General features: G+C 36.9%; 2 protein-coding genes across 3 annotated transcripts in view; both read left to right on the forward strand.

The window, feature by feature from the left end:
- Positions 1–18,285, forward strand: part of LOC120495532 (uncharacterized) — a 30,240-nt gene extending 11,955 nt beyond the window's left edge. For both annotated transcript variants that reach the window (XM_039695158.2, XM_039695159.2), the window contains 10 exons: positions 1,819–1,905; positions 2,053–2,248; positions 3,193–3,416; positions 3,649–3,891; positions 4,671–4,916; positions 6,184–6,382; positions 6,721–6,926; positions 11,691–11,791; positions 13,615–13,786; positions 16,926–18,285. In XM_039695158.2, the coding sequence (XP_039551092.2) occupies positions 1,819–1,905; positions 2,053–2,248; positions 3,193–3,416; positions 3,649–3,891; positions 4,671–4,916; positions 6,184–6,382; positions 6,721–6,926; positions 11,691–11,791; positions 13,615–13,786; positions 16,926–17,314 (2,063 nt within the window). In that variant the 3' untranslated portion in view covers positions 17,315–18,285. The remainder of the gene's footprint in view (positions 1–1,818; positions 1,906–2,052; positions 2,249–3,192; positions 3,417–3,648; positions 3,892–4,670; positions 4,917–6,183; positions 6,383–6,720; positions 6,927–11,690; positions 11,792–13,614; positions 13,787–16,925) is intronic.
- A 6,968-nt stretch (positions 18,286–25,253) lies between these two features.
- LOC120495534 (beta-1,3-galactosyl-O-glycosyl-glycoprotein beta-1,6-N-acetylglucosaminyltransferase 3-like) lies at positions 25,254–26,661 on the forward strand. The gene has a single exon (XM_039695162.2). The coding sequence runs from the start codon at positions 25,265–25,267 to the stop codon at positions 26,567–26,569; it is 1,305 nt and encodes a 434-aa protein (XP_039551096.2). The 5' UTR covers positions 25,254–25,264; the 3' UTR covers positions 26,570–26,661.
- Positions 26,662–27,665: the final 1,004 nt, after the last annotated feature.

A 27,665-nucleotide genomic window follows, 5' to 3' on the forward strand; every position in this document is an offset into this window, starting at 1 on the left:
TACGTCTACCCTCAGTTTACTGATGCCTGTTACAGTTGGTGTAATACTGCCCTCTGTTGGTAGTACTAGACTTAAAACACTGTCCTGTAATTTAGCTGTTCTACTCGTTAACTTTAATATATGGATTTAATATTTGTAATGTATCGTTATATAACAATATGCTGTGTTGTTTAAGTTTGAAAATGTTCAAATCCTTAAAAAAAAATTACAGTATAAAATGGGGTTTGTGCTAATAATGTGCCTTGGGATTCATTCAATGACAATAAATATCAAATTATTGGCAGTGTTGTGCAAGTTACTTCCAAACTGTAATACATTAGGTATTACTTGTTACTGTTATTTAAAAGTAATTCATTACCTTACAATATTACTGTCTCAGAATTGTAATGCGTTACATTACACATGTATTACTTTTGAGTTACTTTCACCAAAATAACTAAGTAGAACTTAACTTTTGGGCTGTAACAATATGCAATATGAAACCGAAATCGCGATTCGCCACATCCACGAACCTACAGAATCGCGACACACCTCTTCCAAGTCTAGCATTATTCTCCTTACCGTCCAGATCCAATGCTGCCTTATCTTTAAATTAGGCTATTAGTATTATTTGAAGTTAACATTATAAAATACGTAGACCTACACCACAAAACTAGTTGAGCATAAATTATTTAAAATTGGGGAAGTCCAGCATTATGGACATGATGACATTTGCAGTCAAAACTTGAAATAAAAATTCTCAGAAAATACATGTATTGAAACGTATATAGGCTACTTCCTTAAAGGACTCCAGACATTAGACAAATATCAGTCTATGTTTTATTTTTAATATTTGGGAAAAGACACACATTCATGCGTGACAAAAAAAATAGGAGGCAAAATATATTTTTTGTAATTCTGTTAATTACACTGCGCAAATCGGATGAGGAAGGGTTGGCTCTCCAGTCTCCATAGAACTTAAAATATTCATTTTATTTTAGTTTTCATGTTCGCATTTATGAGGAAAAAACAATGTTACAGACGCGACCGCTCTGAACTGGCACTAAAAGACTGCTTTAAAACTTTCACATAGTCTGTTGCCTTTAAGAAGTAAAAGCAGACAATACACTAATACAACTGTAATACAAGCCTCACTGAACATGTAACGAGTAAAATATTACTGAAAATTGATTAGTAATGCCTTACACTACTGCGTTACAGCAAAAAGTAATATGTTACTGTAATGGATTACTTTTGTAATGGGTTACTCCCAACACTGAGGTAACACTTTATTTTATAGTATACATGTTACATGTAGTTAGTTACTGTATTAATACCTATAAGTTATGCATAATTACATGCAATTAACCGTAAACCAACCCCTATCCCTGTACATATAGTTAATTAATATTACTCTGTGCATATATATATATATATATATATATATATATACATATGAATACAGTGAAAGAAGGACATTTGTCCACACTGCCTTTACATTAAGAAGATCCTCAATGTTATTGTGGTATTAATGGTATTATTATTATTTATATTCTATTACAGTATTTCTATTATTATAGTGTAATTATTTTTTAATGAGTTTTTTATTTTTATATTTAATTTAATTCATTTAAGATTGCTTTTATCATTTTTAACATTTCAAACACTGTATTTTTATTTCTGTTTTAGTTTTAGTAATTTAAGTAACTTATTTCAGTCATCAAAGCAACATTTGTCATTTTCATTTAAGTTTTTCTATTTGCCATCAACAAGTTTGAAAATCCCTGTAGTAATGGAAAACCATATATATCCGTGTATTTGTTTTTTCTTGCTCCAAAGGGGAAAGTCGCACTTGTCGTTTCTGTGATGGGTCCTGCCTGACATGTTACGGTCCCAAGGCTCAGAACTGCATCACCTGTGCTACCGGTAGCTTTCCTTTCCCTCCCACCTGATAAGCGTAAACATTTCCTTTTAATAGCTTCCTACTTCATAAGAACTTGCTGAATAAATAAGATATTTTTAACACGCATGTTTGCTTTTTTCAAGCACTCTAATAGCCGTGTTTTTTGCTAGGATACATGTTGGAGCAGGAGTCCGTGTGTGTAGACCGCTGTCCTCTGGGTTTCTTTGGAAACAGCTCCAGTTTGTTGTGTGAGAGGTGTTCTGCTAACTGTGAGGCCTGTGAGAGCAGAGACGAGTGTGTGAGCTGTCAGACGGACTCTTACCAGCTCTATCTGTTCCAGGGCAGCTGCTGGTCTGAGTGCCCTGAGTGAGTCGCTATAGCTGGAACAGGGAATTTATAATATATTTAAAATATAATCAACTACTCTACCGGATAAAAGTTTGGGTTCAGTAAGAGTTTCTGGTAACGCTTTATTTTACAGTGTCTTTGTTACATGTACTTACCATAGTAATAACAGTAAATTGTGCATAATTGCATGCAATTAACCCTCAACCAAATCCTAATCCTATAGTAGTACTCTACATGTAGTATATTAATATTACTCACTACTTAAATATATATAATAATGACACCTAGAAACACCTTAAAATATTTTTAGAAAGATCAAAAAATCCTAAACAAAAATAAATAATAATAATCATAATATTATTTGTATCATGGTTTCCAAAAAAATATTTATATATATATATATATTAGTAAATTTATATACATCAAAACAGAAATAAGTTATTGTAAATTGTAATAATGCTCTACAATATTTCTGTTTGTACTGTATTGCTGATCAAATGCAGCCTTGGTGAGGATAAAGACTTACCGAACACAACAATATACATAAAATGCTTTATATAATATCATTAATGTTTAATAAATATTCATAAATTTATAGACTCTAAATATTACTGTGATTTGACTAAACTGTTTTAATTATTCTTATTTATTTTGATTATTTTAATTCATTCTATGTAAAGCACTTTGAATTATTATGTGTATGAATAAACTTGCCTCGCCTAATTACTAAAGTATTAACTATAGATAATGCATAATTACATGCATATGACCCAAAACTGAAACCTAATCCTAACCCTATTACCCAGTACTTAAATGTATAATTACAGTGAAACAAGGACACCTTAAAATAAAATGTATCCCTAAAAACATAAGCTAAACTGGAAGCCAAATGACCTTATTTAATCCTGACCGTCGCTCATTGATCAATGCATTGAAAAAACTTGTGTCTGTTTTTCTTGTAGAGGCTATTTTGAGACTGAGCTGGGGACGTGTGAACCCTGTGATGAACTCTGTCTGACCTGCGATGGCACAAGCACTCAGTGCCTTTCGTGTCGAGAGGGCCTTCATCTGGCCAACGGGCAGTGCAAGCAAAACTGCGCCCCCATGAGCTACGTGGCAGAAGACGGCACATGCAGACGCTGTGCTCTTCACTGTGACGCCTGCACCAATTTTTACACCTGCACTAGTGAGTGGTTGATACTGTTGAGATCCTGTGCAAAACATCACTACCAAGAGTAGAAACGGTTACAGCCGAAAACCTGTCAGTGTCACTTCTGTAGAATGACATTACAAATGTTCAATTATCTTGTGTGCCATCTATCCATGCACAAATTTACAGTTCAATTAACACACCTTGCTTACTTTCAGTGGAAAGTTCCTTTGAAATTCAAATATATTGTGTAACCATTTCATTTCAGGGTGTGGTTTTCTCTATTTGCTCTTAAACGGAGCATGTAAGGCGGTCTGTCCGAAGGGTTACTTCGAAGATTTGGATAAGGGAGTCTGTGTGAGTTGCCATCCCAACTGTGCCACCTGCTCTGGTCCCCTATCTGACGACTGCGAGACCTGCTCTTCCCTCACCCCAAAACTCTACGAGGGCACGTGTTTGGAGGTGTGCCCGACGGGCACTTATTACCAGACCTCTGATAAAGAATGCCAGGGTAAAAAATCATCTGTAATGCAATGTATTATAAGCAGTGCATATAGGCCAGACGTTCAGACCATAGATATCCACAATAAAGGCTAGATATCTCGTCCACGCTGCTGGCCAACGTCCGCACCTGGCGGCCATCTTGTCACAGGCAGCTCGCTCATAACATTGTGTTTTAAATGGTGCAAATGTACTTTTTAAATAACCATAACTTGCTTAATTTTCTACTGATTTTCAAACGGTTTGGTTTGTTATAAATGTCAGAGACGTAATTACGACACTGCATACTTATGAATAATAAGTGTGTAAATAAATAATCATCCAGAATTATAGCCACGTTAATAATGTTTGTAAGAAACCAAACCGTTTGTAAATCCGTCAAGATTTCAACGAGATAAGAGTATTTGTGTTCGTGCTGATCACTCATCTTACATCAGCTTGCCTGTGACAAGATGGCCGCCGGTGATGACGACAGAAACTCCGCCGTAAGACATCTAGCCTTTATTGTGGATATCTATGCTTCAGACTGACAGACTTTTCTTGGAATGTAATACTCTGTTCAGCTCGCATATGAATCTTGAATTTTTTTTCGCACTAATTAGTTTGTCCATACGGTGGCAGTGCTAGCCCAACCTTTTGTTGTCAAAAAAGAAACGGATAAGATGGAACGACAACCAACTATACAAGCAAACTGGTTATATTTTATAATCTCAGTGATTGAATATATGTAGATAAATGTGGCTGAAAAATATAAAAATGTTCTTATATGTCCCATATTTGTCTCCGTAGAATGTCACCAGACCTGTGCACGCTGTGAAGGTCCTGAGCCGACCCAGTGTCTGCAGTGCGAAAAGAATCTCGTTCTTGATCCCAACACCATGATGTGTGGGGTTACCGGGGATTCGGACTGCCCACCCAGAACATTCCTCCAAAATAACCAGTTCACTTGCCAAGCATGTCATCAGCTCTGCCAGTCCTGCGAGGGGCCGGGAGCCACTGACTGCCAGACCTGTGCCCTGCCCAACTACCTCCACAGTACGCGTGACTTGTGTCAATACGTTCTTAAAGGAGTAGTTCACTTTTACGTCCATGTCTTTCTTTCTTCAGGCGAAAAGAAATTAAGGTTTTTGATGAAAACATTCCAGGATTTTTCTCCAGATAATGAACTTCAATGGGAACCAAACGGTTCAAGGTCAAAAAGACAGTTTCAGTACAAACTGCAAACTGTTCAAAGGGCTTTAAACGATTCCAGACGATAAATAAGGGTCTTATCAAGCGAAACGATCGCTCATTTAATAAATAAATAACAAAGTTTAAGTTTTATAAGCTCAAATGCTCGCCTTGCTCTTTTCTGTGATGCACGTTCATGACTCTCCTGTTCGAACTCGTTTATCAAAATGAACAAATCTTTTTTCGTGTCATTTGGTTCATTCAACGAACGAAATGAACGAGTTGAGGCGGGAAAGGATTTGTTAAATTTGATGAACAAGTTCGAACAGGAGAGTCACGAATGCGCATCACAGAACAGAGCAAGGCGAGCATTTGTGCTAACAAAACTTAAACTTTGTTATTTATTTGTTAAACTTTGTTAAAATTTATTTGTTAAACTTTGTTATTTATTTTTTAAATGAGCGATCGTTTCGCATGATAAGACCCTTACTCATCGTCTGGAATCGTTTAAAGCCCTTTGAACAGTTTGCACTGAAACGGTCTTTTGGACCTTGAAGTCAATTATAAGGAGAAAAGTCCTGGAATGTTTTCATCAAAAACCTTAATTTCTTTTCGACTGAAGAAATAATGACATGGACATCTTGGATGACATGGGGGTGAGTAAATTATAAGCAAAACTTTATTTTTTTTTTAAAGTGAACTACTCCTTTAAGTTTAGATCTGTCCCTATTATGCTTTTGAAAAACATTATCTTTTAAAGATGGGGCAGTACCCACACTATTTGGAACCAATCACTCCTGTAATTATGATTAATTATTGATGTATACATTTTCAACAGAGAGTTAAATACATAGTTTGTGTGTAATATGGTGTACACCCACTGCACAGATGTAGGTAGATCTTTGCTAACTATCTAACGCATGTTGAAATAGCTGAAATAGTAATCAGATGTGGGCCTGCTCTTACCTAAAATTCGGTCAATAAAAAAATGTGTTGGATGTATGGGCTCAAAATATGGTAAAATCGACGCCATCGTCTGACTTTTAATCCCTCTCGTGGATCTAAAGTGCAGTTGAAACAAAAAAGTTCTACTTAAAGTTACTGGTTTAAATAGACTGTGTTTGTGTTCCAGATGGTTCATGCGTGAGCAAATGTCCCGTGGGAACTTACAGTGCCCATGAGGAGGCCGACGGGGTAGATCTGGGTTTCTGTATGCCCTGTGATCATGTGTGTGCCACCTGCACCGGGGCTTCTCCCAGAGACTGTCTGAGCTGTGCACCAGGATACCTTCATCTCCTCTCTCATCTCTGTGTTAGCCACTGTCCCACAGGGTGAGATCATCTTACGCAGACACACAACAAAATTTCATTCATCCACTCGTGATTGCTCCTAAAAACTTTTCATAACTTACAGTAGTTAAAGACTGACTTAGGGTAAAGAATTACTTTGACAAGGGTCAAATTTGCGAAGGCCTGTGAAACGGCAAGGTTTGTACAGCTATCAGAGGCCCTAGTGGCGTGGCTACAGATATGTTGAGCTGTGGTGCTCAAATGGGAAATTCAGGTTCGATTCTGGCCTGTTTTGATGTTATTCCACAGTAACTTCCTGCCTCCTCTTCATTGCCTGCATATAAGAACCATAGATACATGTCTTGATGTCCCGCCCTCAGGTACTACAGCTCAGAGGAGCGCTGTGAGAAGTGTGACCGTTCCTGTGAGCAGTGCACAGGCCCAGGGCCGGACGCCTGCCGGGTGTGCACGCCTCCTTTGTTGAACCTGCAGGGCACCAGACAGTGTGTGGATCAGTGTCCACAGCGCTTTTTTGAAAGCGGGCACACCTGCAGACAGTGCCACACCAGCTGCAAGTCCTGCACAGGTGCGTCTGTTATCATTGTTCTTACATTTTATGAGATTCTGTTACGCCATCATCTACTACAATCTTCATTTTTATCATTATATGGCGGCCCTTGTTTGATCTCAAAATATCAATTCAAACAGATATTCAGTTTGCTGACTGGTTTTAACCCTCTGGGGTTGTTCGTTTCAGAGTCACACTCGGGGTGTTCGGACCCAAAGGGCGGGATTCATATTTAAAAAAAAAAAATCATGATTTTTTTTTTTTACTCGTTTTTTATAATATTTTTTCTTTTCTTTTTTGGCGTTTTGAGAAAATTAACAAAAAAAAAAAATTAGTATTAGTATTAATGCAATAATTATGACAAAATTTCCCCCCATTGAACATAATAGAAAAAATATTTAATTTCTTTTTTTTTTTTTAAGCTGTATTTCATTTTAGAGTCAAGCCTAGGCCTCATAAAAGCAATTTTTGAAATGAGTTGGATGCCATCTGGTGGACAAACTGAGCATTTTAAAAATGCAAAACACATATATAATCTGAATTTTTTTGTGTGTTTGTGTGTAAAAGTGTGTTTGTGTGTGTGTGTGTCTCTTTTGCACTCTTGATATTTTATAGATTCACCCCTTCACTGTTATGTGCTTTTTTTCAAGATCGTGGCTGATTTGTAGATTGTACGCACAAAAAAACTGTATTTTCACATTTGTGCCAATTTCCCATTCATTTTCCATGCGGGTCCATTTGGACCCGAACACCCCAAGTGTGACTATTTTTTTTACAACCACTTAGACTATTCACATCCTGTCCCCAATTTTTTGGGGTGTTCAAATACCAAATACCAACAAAGTCACCAAATTTCAGACCATTCCGAGGAAGCTGTGATTTAAAAAAAAAAATGTATTTAAATTCTTCGGGTCCATTTGGGCCGAACAACCCCAGAGGGTTAATGTGCTGTAGGATTACAAAATTTATCAAAATGTTTAATTAGGTTCTAATACAATAGGATTTAAACTAAGAAAGTTATGTATATTGTGTTTTACATTTTACGGTTATGATGATGATGAGATCACCTGTTAAGCATGAGAATCTTGCCAGTCCTGATCTCTCTTTTGTTAGTTAAATGAGTCAGATTATTGAGACTTCCAAACTTTGCTCAAATCTTAACATTATCATTGAGACAATCTAGTCAGTCTGAGTAGATTGGCATCTCAAGGCTCTGAATAACTGCTATGCTGATGAGATCAGGGCTGGGGAATTTTTGAGAGTGTCTACACCTCTATGTAACTCCTCCCCCTTGTATATGAACACAAGGTATTTTGACTTGGATGAAGCAGACTACAGCAATACAAGAGCAATAAAGAATCCTCTCAAATCAATTATAACGCCAGACTATCGATTGTTTACCTATATTTATTAGCACAGTCTACATCAGCGACGAAGTGATATGAAGTTAACTAGGCAAACGAGAGAGCCGGTCCACACGACAATCACGCAAGTTTATTTACTTGCCGCTGACACTCATCACTGCAGAAGCATTAATGTAATAAAAGGACTAGTACAGTGCACATCTCCTTTATTTACTTTGTAGATAACAACAACAATAATATAAATATAATGTATTGCTGCTACACACAATAAAGACAAATAAATAACTTTAGTGGATTGCGGGGAGACAATCCTATGTTTGACAGACTGTTGGACCAATTGAAAAAAATAAAACAATTCTCTTAGTTACACTATTATTGTCACTACACAATGCATTCTGTTACGGATTCTTCACTAACGTTGTCAGTGTCGATCTATCAGTTATGAAAGGGCTAGCTTCATTAAAAAGCTAGAGTAACTTAACAAAATGTTATTTCCTGTAATGTTACATCTGTTGGTGCATCTGGAAAGACGGCTGGAACAACATGACATCATGACTTTTGCGCAAACATGCACGCCACTTTCGAGTCAAGTGGCGTGTTATCTCTACGCATTTTGAGCTATCCGCGTGTATGTCTACGCCATTAACGTCCGAGTGATTCCGCGTGTCTGTACACGCCGTCAATTGTCCGCGCGAAACGAAGCAAAATGTAGCTCTACATCTGGGGAGCGATCTTTTTTTTTTCCTAGGATGGTAAGGGAACACTCATAAATGCCATTAACCCCAGTGACGGTTAGGTTTAGGGACGGGGTTGAGGTAAGTCATATATTTATATATACAGTAATAACGTTAAAGGTGCCATATGTAATAATTGAGGTAACAATATACGAAAAATGAGCTACACGCATCAAAAGAATGAGAAGAAATAAGTGCAAAGATGTCATTAAAAAACTGACAAGTTATAGTGCTGCCGAGATATTAACCTGAATTAGCATGCTAAATTACTAGCCCCGGCCCGGCAGGTATCGTAATACCAGTTCCGGCAATGGGAGGCGGTATGCGGACGGGCAACGTTAGCACCAGCCAAACTGCAATAGACGAGTGAGTCGCGCTCGCGCCGGCTTGTGTGTACTTGAACCTGATGTCAGTCGTGTGGAAATACAGCCAATTACTACATTTCAGTTCAGGGAAGAGTTCAAAAAATGATTGGTCGACATTATGCATGAGGAATACATTTTGGTAAGTTGTAGCATACTGTATCTTTCACCAGTGTTCGTGTTCTTTTTCCAGCTAGTAGAGACGATCGGTTCACGTGCGCTAGGGATCTGTAGTGTAACATGTACAAGCGCCAATTATTCTTTGAATTGCGTAATATAATTGACAGAATCTGAGAGCTTAACTAACCTGCTTGCTAAGTGTCAATTGCGTGTGTCTCACGGTGAATTCACGACGCTAGCTTGATCAACATCAGCGAATGCTGTCTGTCAAATTAATTCACTAACAATAAAAGTGTAATATGAACAAAACGAATACCATAAACTTCAAATAATTGCCCGAGCTTTTATTTTCCCATACCGTCGAAATGCACCAGCTTGTTTTTGAGATCTATGAGGCGGTCTTCATCATTTAGTGTTGAGATTCATAGTGTTTAGTTTAGTTCACTCTAGTGTTTAGTTCATTGAGTCTCTGATCTCTAAAAATCTCCAAATGTTCCACGTGAAACTGCGGTCTTCCAACCTTTTACTATCATGTCAAATGATTTGAATAACATGCGCGATGGTAGGAGCACAAGTCATTTTTTGGAGGTATACTGCCCCCATCTGTTATGGAATATGGAGTAGGATTTGATTTATTATGTTAGATGGCACCTTTAAAGGACAACTCCGGCGCAAAATGAACCTTTGGTCTAATTACACATTGTTACCTAGTAAACCGTTATCTGAGATTTGTTTTCATGATTGCCCAATGTAAATAGTTTTATCTCTAAAAACAGTTTAGCCTATAACGCTAGTATAATGCTAGTATATAGGGCATAGAGTAATGACAAATAAAAATCGCTTGTTATTACCACTAAAAAGGCTCAAAATAGCCCCACACCAACGCGACAGCATAACAAGAGTCCCTACATTCAAACCGAAGCATTGAGAACTTTGTCAGTGTCCAAACAGTTTAATAAGAAGATATTTTATACACGCAGTCAACTTCGCGAATACAGGAAGAAGCCATCTTGGAAAAATAGTCTCGACCAGTCGATCTACGAACGCCGATCCAAGTGCGGTGGTGAGATGTGAATAAGGTGATAATGTGAGCGCGAACAGTAGGCTACGTGTACATATTGAAGACAAGTAAACGGTTTGTGTTTCTTCTGGAAACAACGGACCATATGAGATTCTGCACAGTTCAGCGCACTTGGATCGGCGCTCGTAGATCGACTGGTCGAGACTATTTTTCAAAGATGGCTTTTTTGAGCCTTGTTAGTGGTAACAAGCGATTTTTATTTGTCATTACTCTGTGCCCTATATACTAGCATTATACTAGCGTTATAGGCTAAACTGTTTTTAGAAATAAAACTATTTACATTCGGCAATCATGAAAACAAATCTCGGATAACGGTTGACTAGGTAGCAATGTGTAATTAGACCAAAGGTTCATTTTGCGCCAGAGTTGTCCTTTAAGTCAACGGCGTACATAAACACGCTGAAAAACGACAAAAATGGAAATACGAATTGGCGTGTCATACACACGCTACTCATGAGATCAGGCTTGCTGGAACTGCATTCCTTGTCATAAACCTGTGGCCGTTTCGATTAAATGATCGCTGCAAATTCTATGTCATACAATGTCATATTTGCATAAAAAAATGTCATAACTGAGCGAATGACACTTAATGACAGTTGTCACAAACATGCTTAAAACTTCCTTCATATTCACAACACGTCATGATTATGAAGGTGTCGTGTTAGTCTCTTATGCACACCCCTTCGGCTTTTCAACAGTGCTAAAAATGCATGCTATAGAAACGGCTATGAAATAAAACCTGTTGACACAGCCACCAATAAAGTTAATCCTTCCTGGAAAAAAATCTATTAGCATTCCTGTCCATCTCTATAGAAGTTAGGCCGGAACAGGATTCGCCTGTTCCGGAAAGAGATTTGAAATCTTGTAGTTACAAGGTACTCATACTTTCTAATGACCTCCCACTATAAAAGGAATATTTTGGGTTCACAATTTAAGCTCAATCAACAGAACAATTTAAGCTCAATCAACAGAACTTACGCCACAATGTCAGTTACAATGAACATTCATTTCTACCTGCCTATTTCCCTTAAGGAAATACTCTGACCTTAAGATTAGCATCTCTTTGAAGGTAATTGCATATACCTCACACTTTCTCATCTGTGTGTCTGTGTTGTTTGCAGATAGCACTCCTCAGGGATGTGTGACGTGTGACTGGGGTAGCGTCCTGCAGGATGGTGTGTGTTACCCTCGCTGCCAGGAGAGTCAATATTACTCACAGGGTGTAAGTGCTCATGTCAGAGTGGGTGTGGAAGTTTCTCTCTGTATTTATAGTAGTTCCTCATCATCATTTACTACTATTTATGTGAAAAGATGTAAACTATCATTACTAATTCTTGAAAAATGTCATCCAAATCTGTGTGCCATCATCAAGTGGCTTTTGTAGCTAACAAATGTTCGTCTGTTAGAATGTCATTAATTGATTAGGAAGGAAGTATAGCCATTTTAAAAGAGAACAGCTTCTTGCTTGCAAAATAGTGTCATGTTCATTGTGCAAGACAACAATATCAGAGACTAAAACATGGATGCAAAATATGCAGTTTTAAGTTTACAATTAACAAAGTATAAACAAGTCTAAAGACTAATGAGTAAATATCTCTTTATAACAGAATTTACTCTTTAGATTTATTTTAGCGTTGGCTACCAAGACGAAACCATTAAAAAAAATGTGTGACTGGAAAGTATGTTTCTCAAAGGAGTAAAAAAACTTTTGCTGATAATTTACTCACCCCCATGTCATCCAAGATGTCCATGTCATTCTTTCTTCAATCGAAAAGAAATGAAGGTTTTTGATGAAAACATTCCAGGATTTTTCTCCATATAATGGACTTCAGTGGGAACCAAACGCTTCAAGGTCCAAAAGCCAGTTTCAGTGCAGCTTCAAAGGGCTTTAAACGATTCCAGACGATGAATAAGGTCGCTCCTTTAAAAAAACAAAAAACAAAGTTTAAGTTTTATAAGCTCAAATACATTTTGATAAAGGAGTTCGAACAAGAGAGTCAAAAACGCGCATCACAGAACAGAACAAGGTGAACATTTGAACTTATAAAACTTAAACTTTGTTGTTTTTTTTTTAAATGAGTGATCATTTCATTCTTGGATGACATGGGGGTGAGTAAATTACCAACAATTTTTTTTTAAGTGAACTACTCCTTTAAGAATCTTTTAATCTAAAGGCACAAAATTCCCAGAATAGTCATTATGTCTTATTTGTAATAAGCAATGTGTCCTAAAATACATCAGATGTATAATAAATGTTATACCATGGTCTGGGTGAATACTCAATTCTGATTGGCTGCAGGGTGTCCATTAAAAAGTGATAGTTTACCACTCGGAATTAATAAATAAATGCGCTGGCTACATCAACTTTGAGTAACCATTGCAACAGGCAGTCAAAGTATCCGTTTATAATTTATTGTATCAAAACAAAAATCTAGTAAGCCGTTATACATAAAACGATAACTATGCCTACCTGTGTGTAAAAAAAAAAAAAAAAAAAAAAACGAAAGTAGACAAGCCTAAAAATACGTTCATTGTCTAGATTTTAATGGACTTCGGCATAGTCAACTGTCCGATGCCACACCTCGCCGTCGTCTATTAATACCTGACAATGGATGCCTCTTCAGGCATTAACCTTTATATAATGATCATGCATTTCCATGTCTTTACAAATCATCAAAACTGGTTCTTTAAGCACGATCTAGGTTGCATTGAGGTCTGTCCATAAACATTAAAATACTTGATGTTTCAATAGTGTAAGCACAAGACGTGACTAAAACCTGAACACGAATTTAGTGTAAAGGTATGTATAAAGTTATATCCAATTTTGTCAGCATACATCACCACAAACCCTGAAATAATCATTTTAAATATTTAAATGGCTTTACAGATCAAATAATAAAAATGTTAACAGAACCAATACAAATTTTAACAGAACAATTCAAGTTTTTGTAACATGATATGCTTCACATGTCTGTGAAGCCCTTTTGCTTTCATTGTATGTTGTGACACATTTCATTCCACATGTATCTCTTTCAATTACATTAGGGAATTTGTGAGCCTTGTGATGAGACCTGTAGACATTGTTCCAGTGCCGGGCACAGGAGCTGTCTCACCTGTCATTCAGGGTTTTCCCTACATCCCATTGACAGTCAGTGTGTACCCTGCTGCAAGTCAGGGCAGATGGACAGGAAGTGTTGTCTCTGCGATACAGGCTCAGGTATGTCCTCAGGTACTTTGAGCCTTTAAATTGTTTATTCTCATAGACACACAATGTCATGCATTTTTTACAATGGGAGTCTGATATTTCCTGTTTAACTTGCAGTACTAAATGTTCCTTATTACTTGCAACAGCTTTTTATGACGAACAGATGAAGAACAGATGAAAAACAAATGCCATAATTCTCTGTCAGGAATTTCTCACCCTCATTGTTGTTTCAACGCTATAAGACTTTCGTTCATCTTCGGAACACAAATTATATATTAATTTATTAAATCTGAGAGCTGGATAACTCCTACATAGGCTTCTAAGGGATTGAAACTTGCCGCCCCAGAAAAGATATTAAAGACATTGTTAAAATAGTCAAAGTGACTACAGTGGCTCAATCTTAAATTTATCAAGCGACAAGCAAAAATTAAAGCTGCAAGCCGCGATAAAAAGGGCCCTCGCACCTGTGCCGCCACCACCTGGTGGTTTTAGGAAAACAGAGCACGGTAGGCAGTATGTAATGATTATAAATATAGGAGCACTATGTCAAAGGATTTGTTTTGCACACTTCCTGCTACCAGCAGGTGGCGCTATTGCTATAACTAAATATGAGCATGGTCATGTGTTCAGGACAGGACTCTTATCAAACATGTGACGTTTGTGGCAGATCGGACATTAGCTGTGGCCCAGTGTGAAGGCTGCGTACTTCAAAGGCTGTAGACTTCGAAGGATGTAGCCTATTTGGCCTTCGAGGACGCTTCATGTAGCCTTCGTGGGATTTCCTAATTGCGCAACCAGGTGTTCCCTATTACTGCTCCTGGCGCCAAGCAACGGAGCGAGAGTACAGCTGCCACCCTGATCATTCATTTAATGAAACTGAGTAAACAGCTGACAGGCTATTGTCATTTTGTTGTTTTATATTTTACTGGAAATTTTATGTTTTATATTTTCCTGTCTTTAAATGAGGGGCAATATATATAAAATCCCATAATTTCAATTCGCATAGGCTAACCACTAAAAAAATATTTCGAGTCATGTATTTTCGGCTCAAGAGTTGGCCAGAGCTGGTTTAATGCTAGAGGCTGCGTCCTGAATAGTCAGATTACACTGTAAACTGTTCAAATATTGAATGTTAACCTACGTAAATATTGTAATGAAATAGCCTAAAAAATAATAATGATAAAACATAGGCACATAGCCTATATTCAAATGTTAATCGTACCTTGAAGCGATTTAATAGGGTTTTCTTTTTATTGTCTAAATGGACCATGGTGAATATATTTATACAGGCTGTCAATCCTATTTGAATATTTTAAACCAGTTGGATATAAAAAGTCCAGTGCAAACGTCGTTACTCCCGCTCGTCGTCGTCAGCTGTCAGTCACAGTTGCTAGGCGACAAGAACAATCCTCCGCAGGCTAGACCGGTCCGAGCGCTTCAGGTGCGCACTTTGATATGGGACGAAGTTGAAGTTAGCAACAATTTGTTAATATTGTGACAATGGACCAACAATTTGTTGCTTTAATTTTTAAAATAACCAGTGGGAGTCTGGGAGAATGTAAGGAACTTCATACTAGTATTCATGTACAAATGTGAAGTAGCCTACTTTTTTCCCTCACAGGACAACAACACTACACATTTTACATTCAACGACACAAAACAAAAGTATATTATAGTTTAAATGTATCAACCTTGCAAACACTCAGAGACCCTTACAAAAATAAACAAATATCCAGAGCCATGAATTCTCTTTTGTGTACACATTTAAAGTTGCATAAAATAATGAAATAATGAATAATAAAGAAATACAATGTACAAGAAATACAATACAAGGCTATAAAAGCCGTTTTCGCATTTCCACTTGACAAAACCATGCAATGCTGACGAATGAGTTAAGAATAAGAATAAGAAAAAAAACGAAAAAAAAAAAAACTTTTGGCTGTTAACACTGGTTTCTCTGGCTATTTGAGTAAATAAAAACATAATACTTTTACATTTAAATGTGAATTTTCCGTCCACCACTGAACTCTCTCGGCCACCCTTTTTTTAAATAAAAATGCTGTCGTCACCCGCGCAATGATTTATGTGCATTTGGCGTCGCTTTTGAATCAGGTAAGCCTTCGTCGCGCTGCAAGTCGAACCGGCCTTCGAATACGGCCTTCGGAGGATGCATAACTGAATTGGGACAGCCTTCATCCCACCGCGATGACGCAATCGGCCTTTAAATGCGGCCTTCGCGGATGCAGCCTTTGAATCGGGACGTCCTTCGTCGCGCGGCTGTGACGCAATCAGCCTTCAAACACGGCCAAGCGTCCTTCAAATACGGACTTCGGAGGATGCAGCCTTCACATTGGGACACAGCTATTGTATGCCTGAGTTACTGCAGGTTGTCTGTGGTTGCCTAGCAACATTGGAACTGCAAGCAATATTGAACTATATGACATTCCTGCACAAATCACCAATAGGCTGAAATTGGGTGCACATTTGTCAGCCCGCCAAGGGCACACCCTTCAACGAAAACTCAAGATCTTCGCTATTTAACGTCGCAAAGGCCTTAAGATTACACTCACCAAATTCGAAGAGGATCAGATCAAAACTGTTGGAGTAGTTTGTTAAAGTGCAACATCAAGAAATTATGAAAAATGCACAAAATCTAGGAGGAAGTTCAATAGAATAGCTGACTTCCTGTTGTGTTTAGGGCTATGCTTCAAGAGACTTTTTTGCAGGTATTGGGTCATTACATGTATGTACCAAATTTCGTACCTGTACATGAAACGTAGAGCCGGGGCAAAATTTGGGGGCAATAATTTAAAGAATTTGCCCCACCAAATTTTAAAAACCATATCACACGTACATTTTCACCACTTCTGAAGCGTGTGCAAAGTTTCATGAGTTTTCGAGCACGTTTAGGCCCTCTAAAAACTGATTTTTTAAAGAGAAGAATAATAATAATAAAGCAATAGATCAAAAACAATAGGGTCCTATTCAACTATACATTTCCTTCTGGGCCTCGAGTTAGTTCTTGTCACCATATAAAATGTGACCTTGATTAGAGATGATGTTTGGCTCATCAACATAAGCATTTCTATAAAATTCATTTTACAGGTTTTACAGTGAAAAAGTCCCTTTAATGCTATTTCTTTTTTTACAGCATTATGTCTTGAGGCACCTGTTCCGAGTAAAACTGAGGATGAAGTTATTCTAAGGTCCCAAGCGGTACAGCACGCATCTGCAGCCTTACCTGCTGCTCTGCTGCTAGCTGTCGTGCTAGCCCTAGTTGTGTTTGCTCTGGTACAGGCAAGGGCCAAAAAAAGGTTATGCTGGAGACAGAGCTATGAACGGCTGAGCGGAGAGGCCAGTTCTCGGCCCATGCCCCACGGAGTACCAGAACCAGAGGACAGCGGAGACGAGGCGGATGTGGTCTACACCAGCCGAGATGGATCTGTCTATCGGCGCTACGGTTTCATCCACGAGGCAGACACGGAGGAGGAGCAGGATGAGGAGGACACTACTGAGAATACACATCTCAACAGAACCTAAAATATGGTCACTAAATAAATTCTACTAATACGTTACACGCACACTTCTGTGGTCAAAACTAGTGGTCGACCGATATTGATTTTTTGATCACTGATGCCATTTAATTTAAGGATAGTAAAAACACATGCTAATTGTTCAAATTAAATTTGAATGTATTTTACATAATGTTTACTAAATTAGAAATAAATCATTTGAAAATAATTGTGAAATATTTAGAATTGCGAAATAAACCGATATATAGTTTAGATCGCAATCCTATTATAGTATATTTCCCAAATAAAGAAATTGTTAAAAATATAAATAATAAGAGTACACACGTTTTTATGAATGTACACTACAAGATTTCACAGCTGGATTTGCCAAAGTTTTCAAGCTTTATGAAATGAAAAGTTTTTTAGATTCAAAGACTCGTTTAAAATATATAAATGCTGACAGTACGAGAAAGTATAGTTAGTGTTTGTCTTTCAGTTATTAATAATAGCAAAAAACTTTTTGAATACGGTTTCTTTCGGTGTTTAACAGCTCTGTCTAATAATTTATTAGACATGACTGTTAAACAGACAGAAAACTAATAAAGATGGAAATGGGAGATCAGATTCTTTGGTCCTGGCAAGTCTTGGCTGTCAAAAAAAGAGAGAAAAATCTCCAAAAACCTCCAACCAATCAGCCAATCAGAAAAATTGCCAAATATTGGCCGATATATCGGTCGACCACTAAAAACCCACTGGACTGGAAGATGGTAACTACAGACAACTCCGTGTAATTAATGGTAAATCAATACATAATAGCATCTTTTTATGTTCTTTCTTGATATGTTTATTCTTATATACTGTATATATTTATGTGGAATTTCAGAATATTGATGCCAGCATCTATGTAGACTGTTATGTTATTGTAATATAACTCTGTCTGTAATGTAATGTTTGTTAAAGTTATTAATGATGGTTACTAAAAAGTGGTACCAAACATTTTTTTTTTTTTGGGGGGGGGGGGGGGGGGGCGGTGATTAGAAGGTGACAGTTTATTTAGAGATCCTATATTTTCTTAGTAAAGAATATTCTATCCATTTCAGAAAAAGAAAAATTATTTCTGTCTCTTTATTGGCTGTTTTGTGTACTGAACAGTAAGTCTTGAAAATGTCTTCGCATAAATGACTCATTACCTAATATTCTATCGACTGGTTTAAATTTAACTGCAGACCGTCTGAATGAAAATGTAAATCCACCCTTTGACTGATGGCGCTTATGGAAAAGCACAAATAGAGCGGTTTTCATGGTAGCAAAGCAGTGCATTGCTTATAAACAGTACTTTATTCATACATTTTCCCTCTGAACTCGGAAGTAAAATTGTCAGGTCCAAATCTCCAAGATTGTGTAACCCTGTAGGCATTTGAGGAAAAGTTGTTATACCACATTTTTAGAAAGTTCAATGTGTCCTGAACAGTGTTGTGCAAGTTACTTCCAAACTACATTAGGTATTACTTGTTACTGTTATTTAAAAGTAATTCATTACCTTACAATATTATTGTCCCAGAATTGTAATGCGTTACATTACTCATGTATTACTTTTGAGTTACTTTCACCAAAATAACTAAGTAGAACTTAACTTTTGGGCTGTAACGATATGCAATATGAAACCGAAATCGCGATTCGCCACATCCACGAACCTACAGAATCGCGACACACCTCTTCCAAGTCCAGCGTTATTCTCCTTACCGTCCAGATCCAATGCTGCCTTATCTTTAAATTAGGCTATAAGTATTATTTGAAGTTAACATTATAAAATACGTAGACCTACACCACAAAACTAGTTGAGGATAAATTATTTAAAATTGGGGAAGTCCAGCATTATAGACATGACATTTGCAGTCAAAACTTGAAATAAAAATTCTCAGAAAATAGATGTATTGAAACGTATATAGGCTACTTCCTTAAAGGACTCCAGACATTAGACAAATATCAGTCTATGTTTTATTTTTAATATTTGGGAAAAGACACACATTCATGCGTGACAAAAAAAATAGGAGGCAAAATATATTTTTTGTAATTCTGTTAATTACACTGCGCAAATCGGATGAGGAAAGGTTGGCTCTCCAGTCTCCATAGAACTTAAAATATTCATTTTATTTTAGTTTTCATGTTCGCATTTATGAGGAAAAAACAATGTTACAGACGCGACCGCTCTGAACTGGCACTAAAAGACTGCTTTAAAACTTTCACATAGTCTGTTGCCTTTAAGAAGTAAAAACAGACAATACACTGTAATACAACTGTAATACAAGCCTCACTGAACATGTAACGAGTAAAATATTACTGAAAATTGATTAGTAATGCCTTACACTACTGCGTTACAGCAAAAAGTAATATGTTACTGTAATGTATTACTTTTGAAATGCGTTACTCCCAACACTGGTCCTGAATTAGGATCCAAGATATAACATTGAAATAAGGGTCCCTTTTTCTTGTAATTGTTATCGAAACAATAGGTGCATTATTCACAGCCGAAACACTACAGGTGGATAGGGTAAAATTTTTAAGTTATATATACAACCATAAAAATTTTCCAGTTTTTCAGTTATATAGAGACAAACATTTTTTTGTATTACAAGTTTTCTGAAATGGCATGTTTACATATGCAAATGAGGCATTATCTATTAAAATATGTGCTAATTTGCATAATCTAAACTTTTATATCGGAATTGAAATGTTATGGCAGTCTTACAACAAAAGAATTTGAGCCCACAAAATCACTCTGCAGGCCATGCGGAGGATTCCAACGCATTCTCATCCTTTAACGTCATATAGAACGCTATATGACAAAACGGCGCTATACTACGCACATGGCACCCGTTATCGTTAACATAACACGCGCTGTGAGGGCTAAGTTTAGGTGTGGGGTAGGGTCTGCGTGTCATTCACGCTAAAGGATTTATGACGTCTTGGGTTCGCGTGTTATATTAACGATAAAGGGTGCCATGTGCGTAGTATAACACCGTTTTGCATATAGCGTTCTATATGACGTTAAAGGATGAGAACAGGTTGAGCATTCTGTTGATAACAAGCAGAATCACTGAAGGAGAAAACCGGAATTTAAAGTCGCCATTATGGAGATGAGTGTTTGTTTTAGTTGGGCTCTTGACCCCCACATTATTAACTTTATATTTTGTCTGGCTGCTGTATCTGAGCTATAACAGCCAGATAATCAACTAGAAAATGTGATCTGTGTGGGTGTTGTTTGTGTATTAACATTATCATTATATCACAGTCATTTGACCTGAATCACTGAACTCATACAGAAGCAATTTTCTGAGTAATTTTTAACTTGTGGATTATAGCAGCTATGCCATTGTAGAGCATACATTTTTTAGCCAATCCAAACGATAAAAAAACCCTAAAAACAAAAAATATTTGTATGCATGTACACACAGACATCAATATTTAGCATATGGATCTCAGCAATGGTGACAAACAGATCACCTCTGAACATAAGCTCATTATTTATTCATGCAGCAATGCATGATGGGAGCCATAAATGAGTTTTGATTGGTGGCACCCAGAATGCACTGCAACATGCTTCTTAATAGTCACCACTGTTGAGATTCACATGCTGATTATTGATGTCTGTGTGTGCCTACATGAACTAATTTGTTTTTTAGAAGTTTCTTTTTCATTGATTTGATCATTTTGATTCCTTTGAAATGGCTAAATGCTATAATCCATAAGGTAAACTTAACAGTGGCAGTGGCTCATGGTTGTCTACAAACCGGAAGGTTGGTGGTTCAATCCCCAGTTCCACCTGACCAAGTGTCAAGATGTCGTGTTTTAACATATAATGAATATGTTAAAATACATCCAACATCATCAGAAATGGATTCAGCACCTAAAAATCATATAGAAACAACACTTGAAGTACTTTTCCTCAAAAATGCCTACTGCATCTTATCCATGGCTATTTATCTATTTTGGAACTCGACTAAAACCCTTTCACTTCTTTCAGCCATGTGTTCACACAAAACAAAACCTACGGTTCATGTGCACCCCATTGGGACTACTAATGCTTGGCTGATACCAGAGCAAGGTGCTCTGCTTATATCTAACAGTTAATTGAATGAATAGATGGGTTTTAGCAGTGTTCATTACCATAGTAACTTACGATTGGGGCAGGTTACTGTATGTTCCAGGTAAGAGGTTGCAAACCGAATTTGGACCAATCAGTTGTGAGCAAAGAAAAAGTCACTCCATCGGTTCTACTCCAAATTAAAGGTCATTACATATAGAAAATTATTTTTCAAGAAAAAATTGCCTGGCTTTTATTTAGAAAAAATAATTTGTTATGATTTAGATACAGTATGTTACGCTACATATAGCCTACACTATATTACATAACAAATATTGTAATAATTTCATTAAAATGGTTGATGTAAATGATGGTCAAGTGGTTCACCTTTATATGAATGGATTCACTAAATTTAATTTGTCACTCCAACGCTACAAGGACAATTTTAGAACGTTTTTTTCGCAGCTCAATCGACTCGAAATCTGTGTGTGAACTGCAGGGGGAAAAGCAACAACATTGTATCAACAACATCTGTCAAGCCACAAAACTGTCTCATTAAAAGTCATTAAATGTTTGATGTGAATATGAACAGACGTCACTGCCAAGAAATTGTTCACAATCACACCCCACACACTGTGAAATTTATAAACATTGTATTACAGTTGATATGATGATAGTGGATATTGCGAGGAAATCACATGATCCTTGTACATAATTAAAATTGTAATTTTAATTTTAATTTGTATATTGGATTTGTTTCTGGATATATCTCCTTCTCCTGGTAGCTCAAACACATCAGATGATCTGGTTAGTGGTGAAGGTAACAGATGGGTCAGATCTGAAAAATCTCCTAAATGATCTGCACATAAACTGAGTATGCCATGCAAAATAACAATATAGTTGGAACGATATGCGTCCGAAATGACAACATACTGACATCAGACCCACGTCCATTTACAAACCAATCAATGTCAAGATGGCAGCCCACGTAGATGATGAAGACAGGACGCAAGCATGTCATGTAAAGTTCTTTAGTGTCCTAGCATAATTGCAGCGTGAAACCAAACCAAAACTTTCTGAAAGTATAAAATGTATCAAAACGTGAACTTTGGTTCGGACCTGGGTGCAGACTTGCATCAGACTCAGGTGTGAAAATGTCCTTATTCACGATACAGCAGTCTAGCCTCGAATACCTTACTGCTTTTATAAAACGGTGACTATACAAATATTAAAGCCAAAAATATATATCAATGCAACTTTCATGAAGTAAAATCACTAAAAGCCTTTCTTTCCGCTGGAAAAAAAATATTCTCTGACCATGAACAGCAACTGAAGTTAAATTATTTGCTGCGAACACAGAGAAGCAAGAAGCTGCCATGACATCGGTAACGGGAAACCCCTTAACTGTTAAAAGGACGAGATATCGCATTGGACATTCAAAATATTTTTTATTACTTATATATAGGACTGACCTGAAGAAAAATGATATATCTTCTGTAAATGCAGGTACAACCACTTAATCTTTTACAATACTCTACTTTAAAAGCTTCAATGAACAATATCAATGAGAACAAACATACGTTTATGTTGTTGCTAAGGGTATTGTGTAGTGATAGATAAAACAGTCTGTGTTTTATTGTGAATAAAACACAGCTATTGCCCAATCAGATTCAAGGAATAGAACAAGGTCTAAAACAAACATGAGGTAACAATCTCAGTGGTAATGTAATAACCATCCATTGTGGTAATTGTTTTCTCCTTTCCAGTAAAAACAATTCATGAAACAAGCATGCTTACCAGTAGCCTACAATATCATGTCCCTTAATATCTATTTCAGAGAATTTGCTATTGAACGATACTATTTTGCAGCTTATTATGTTTTATGTGTAATTGTAGGTAATCCATAGTTTAGGATCCAGAAGGTGACATCTTCAAAATCCTAGAATGTTTTCCTGAAAATCTTTAATTTCTTTTCGAAAACGTCTTAGATGACACGATGGGGTTTAATTCTGAAGTGAACTACTCAAAGTGCATCCTGTCACTGTTTAAACTGCCCTGTCAATCATCTTGTCACAGTTGACATCCTCCATAATCAATTTCATTTAATGTCCTTCTATTTCAGAGAGAAATGTAGTAGCACGTTGATCTGCCAGTCGTGGGTCTTGAACGCAGAGAACTCTCCTTGTGTGTTTGTATTGTAATTTGCATAATGATCCATTTAATAGCTAAATGACCAAACCTATATCTTTACAAAAGTTCATATTGCCGTCACAGATGAATTATAAATGTGGATAACATCAAATAACGCTATCGTTTACACTTTTTACATAACTTTTTACAAAGATGGTTTGTCATTTTAGGCATTGTTCGTTCTTGAAATAAGACTGATATTAGCTAGTTATTTGATGCCATAAAATAGGTGATACTTAAAGGGGTCATGAACTGGCTTTTACATTTTTTTCATATTGTTGTCTGAGGTCAGCATATGACGTTCGCTTGGTTTTTACATTAAAAAAAAACATCACAATGAATAAGTAATAGTCCATTTTCTACCCTAGTTTTGAGCCTAGCTCAAAAACGCTCGGTTTTTATGGGCGTCTCGCACTGAACACTTGGAAGTAAACGCCCGCTGCTGTGAGTGGATAACAGTGTTGCATATTACGAGTTTCACTCTCGATCCGGTTTGTCATCACGACGTAATGTTATTCAGCTATGCGTGTAATGCACGAATCGGTGGGCGGTGCTAAACCGGCCGTGTTGAAGTAGGCGTTGATCATTTTCTGTTTATCCTCTGACGTCATAGTTCCCCACTTTGAAAAATGAGTCGTTTGCTGAGCCTGGTGTCAATAAAAGCTTTTATTGGACTAACAACGTTTTTAGTTCTGAAACTTTTAATATTATATATTCTTATAATATGATGACCTCTTAGCTGTCAAAAGCTCAAGGAAAATTTGATTTCTCAGTTCATCATGCCTTTAAATACAGTGATTAAATTAACCTTATTTTCTACTGGTCTTTGTTTATAAAAGGTTATAAAAATGTCCAATAATTATAGATACCAAATAAAATGAAACATAATATCCCAGCTATATGCAAATTAGATAATTAGGGAATAAGTTTGATTTGCTTGTTCAGCAACATTCCTTCAGCCCCATACAGTATGTGACAGCAACACTGCCAACTCAAGAAGAAGTTTAACAAGTGCAAACATAATCCATTCATCTCTTTCTGTGAGTATTATGCTCTTTCTTTTTAACCTGCCCAAAATATTCATTATGTTTAAGACTTTACTAGTTTTGGTATACAAAGATGCTGCCCTCTTTTGTCAGAGAACAATAAATGAATGAACTTGTTTATTAGGGATCAAGGTTATAATGCATCTGGAGAAACACCGTCACCAAAACATTTGGTGCAGAAATGCTTATACTGAAAACTGCAAACGGACTACTAGATGAGCAAAAGGGGTGGCAATAGGATATAAACTTCTCCAATGTAAAGTTACTTATAGTCCTTACATACTTACAGTAAAACCCTGGTTTGAAAAGCTACAGAACAAATAATATAAGATAACCAGCATCCTCAACGAGACCACTGTTAGTTTTAAAGTTAAAGACACATGATAATTTCTACTTTAAATCATCCTTGACATTTCAAAATATATTTCTTTTTTTTTTTTCAAAACATATTGACAATCAGACCTTCCAGGGAGATAATAGTCACACCTCTGCTATCCAATAATTACTGTGTCTAAAATTTCAGCCCTTCCCCTTTGTACATGATTTGCTGGCTTTCGCTTCCTGCTACATTTCTGGTATATTAAAAAGAGAGGCTGTTTTATACCTCACTGACACAGGTCTCTGCTCCTGACAGGTTATAATCTAAAAAGAAATTAACATGGCATTTAACAATCACAGGATTTTGAAAGTGATCTGCATTCTTTCTGTGAGTACAACCTTGCTTGTTCTCTTGAAGAACCATCTAGAACAAAGGACAAATTGTTCTCATAAAGAAGAGCCGGTCTTGAATCACTTACTAAAGCACGATGTTGGAGAACTACAGGCTTGTTCTGCTATTATCCAAGGAGACATGGACGGAGTGGACAAGGACATTTTGAGGAATCTCATGAACTCGAAAAAAAGAAAATCCCTGCTATCAGAGTCATTCTATCTCAACGCAACCAAGGACTGTCCATCTTTCGTCCGAGACAGAGGGTTTCTGATGGTTTCTCTCAGTAAAGAGGAGAGAGATTTCCCCATTGCTTACTCCATGGTGATCCATGAGAAGATTGAGATGTTTGAAAGGCTCTTAAGAGCCATTTACACTCCTGACAATGTGTACTGTGTTCATGTGGACCAGAGGTCTCCTGAGATCTTTAAAGAAGCAGTTAGGGCCATTGTGTCCTGTCTGACCAACGTGTTTGTGGCCAGCAAACTGGAGAATGTGATCTACGCTTCGTGGTCTCGAGTTCAAGCGGACATCAACTGCATGCAGGATCTGCTCAAGTCACCCGTCCAGTGGAGGTATCTGCTCAACACCTGTGGCACTGATTTCCCCATTAAAACCAATGCTGAAATGGTTCAGACTCTAAAACAACTGAACGGGATGAACAGTTTGGAGTCAGAGGCTGTAGAGTCTAAAAAGGTGCGCTGGGAGTATCATCACAATGTTACGAACGGTGTGATTCGGACCGACATTAGAAAGTCACCCCCGCCAATTCAGAGCCCTATGTTCTCAGGAAATGCTTACTTTGTGGTTTCAAGAGAGTTTGTGGATTACATCTTTAAAAGCAAAGAGACTCAAGATTTCATGGAATGGGAGAAAGACACATACAGTCCAGATGAGCACATGTGGGCTACGTTACAGCGGATGCCTTCAGTACCGGGATCAAACCCTCCAAACAGAAAGTACGAGCAATCGGACATGAACGCAATTGCTCGTCTAGTGAAGTGGAGCTACCATGAAGGAGATCTAAAAAGTGGGGCTCCCTACCCACCATGCACTGGGACACACAGACGGGCGGTGTGTATTTATGGAGCTGGGGACTTGAAATGGGTTTTGAAGCAACACCATCTTTTGGCAAACAAGTTTGATCCAGAAGTAGATGATGTGGCTATAAAATGTATGGAGGCTTTTTTAAGGTACAAAGCTATTTATGGTCGATCTTTACTAACAGTTGAAAAATCGGACATAATTTTATAATGTTTTTAAAAAGATCATAAAAATTAATTTAAAAATGTTTTTAAATATTGGAGAAATGGATGTTGATATGTAAATGTTTAACAACACTTTCTATGCTGGTCATATTACAATGCAAACTGTCGAATAAAAATGAATTGAATAAATAGTTTGGCTTTATGAAATATTTGTACTTTTTTCCTACAGAAGCTTACTTTGTGTTACACATCATATTTAATATAAAGCAGTATTTGATTATAATGAATTTAAATAAGAAACAAAATGAAATAGGAGTACAAAAAAAAAAAAAGGTCTCACAAGAAAAGGTAATGGGTCGATGACCGGGCCATTTTTAAGCTTCTGTCGACTCGGCGTAGTTTTGTTTCTTTTTCAATGAAGTGATTACTTACATGAAATGCATTCTTTCATAGATGATGAATCCTTGTTTTTAATGATAAATGGCAAACTACCAACTACTTGCTTGATATTATGATATTGTGCTGAATTTACATTTATTATACTGTATGCAAGTGAATCTTGTAATCTCTATGTAATTTTTATTAATGGCCTATTTTTGAAAGCTGTTATAAAGGGCTGCCATATTCTTAGGAAACTTGATAAACACGTTAACATATGTTAACAAATGTTATCCTAACAAATCCTGAAACAAGGAAAGAATAAGCAGGAACATTTTTAAAAGTTTGGATCAAATATGGAAGTGGAAAAAAAGAGCATGCAAAATGGTTGATGAAATCTCTTTCTATTCAGACCAAAGAACAAATCATTTGAATAGTATACCAATGTCTAGCCATGAACGAACAACAAACTGAAAAAAAAAAAAAAAAGTTGAAATTCCACTTGTTATCTTAGCAGGTTTACAGACTGTCTAATTATACACTCTAAGAAGAAGTTAATGTAGACACTCAAGTTCACACTCTTTGTGATTACAAAATGAATAGAAATAACATTTTATTAATATTTCTATAACAATAACTTGTATATAAGCGGGGTTCAGAGGCTGCTTCCCTGGTTTTCATCGACTGAAAAAAAGCTTGCGTTCTACATTAATACAATATATAAAGTTATGAAGAAACTGAAATGATGTAAAGGGTTATCTGCC

The sequence above is a fragment of the Pimephales promelas genome, chromosome 25, assembly GCF_988280905.1.
Source record: "Pimephales promelas chromosome 25, fPimPro1.hap1.1, whole genome shotgun sequence".
In the NCBI taxonomy this organism is placed as follows: Eukaryota; Metazoa; Chordata; class Actinopteri; order Cypriniformes; family Leuciscidae; genus Pimephales; species Pimephales promelas.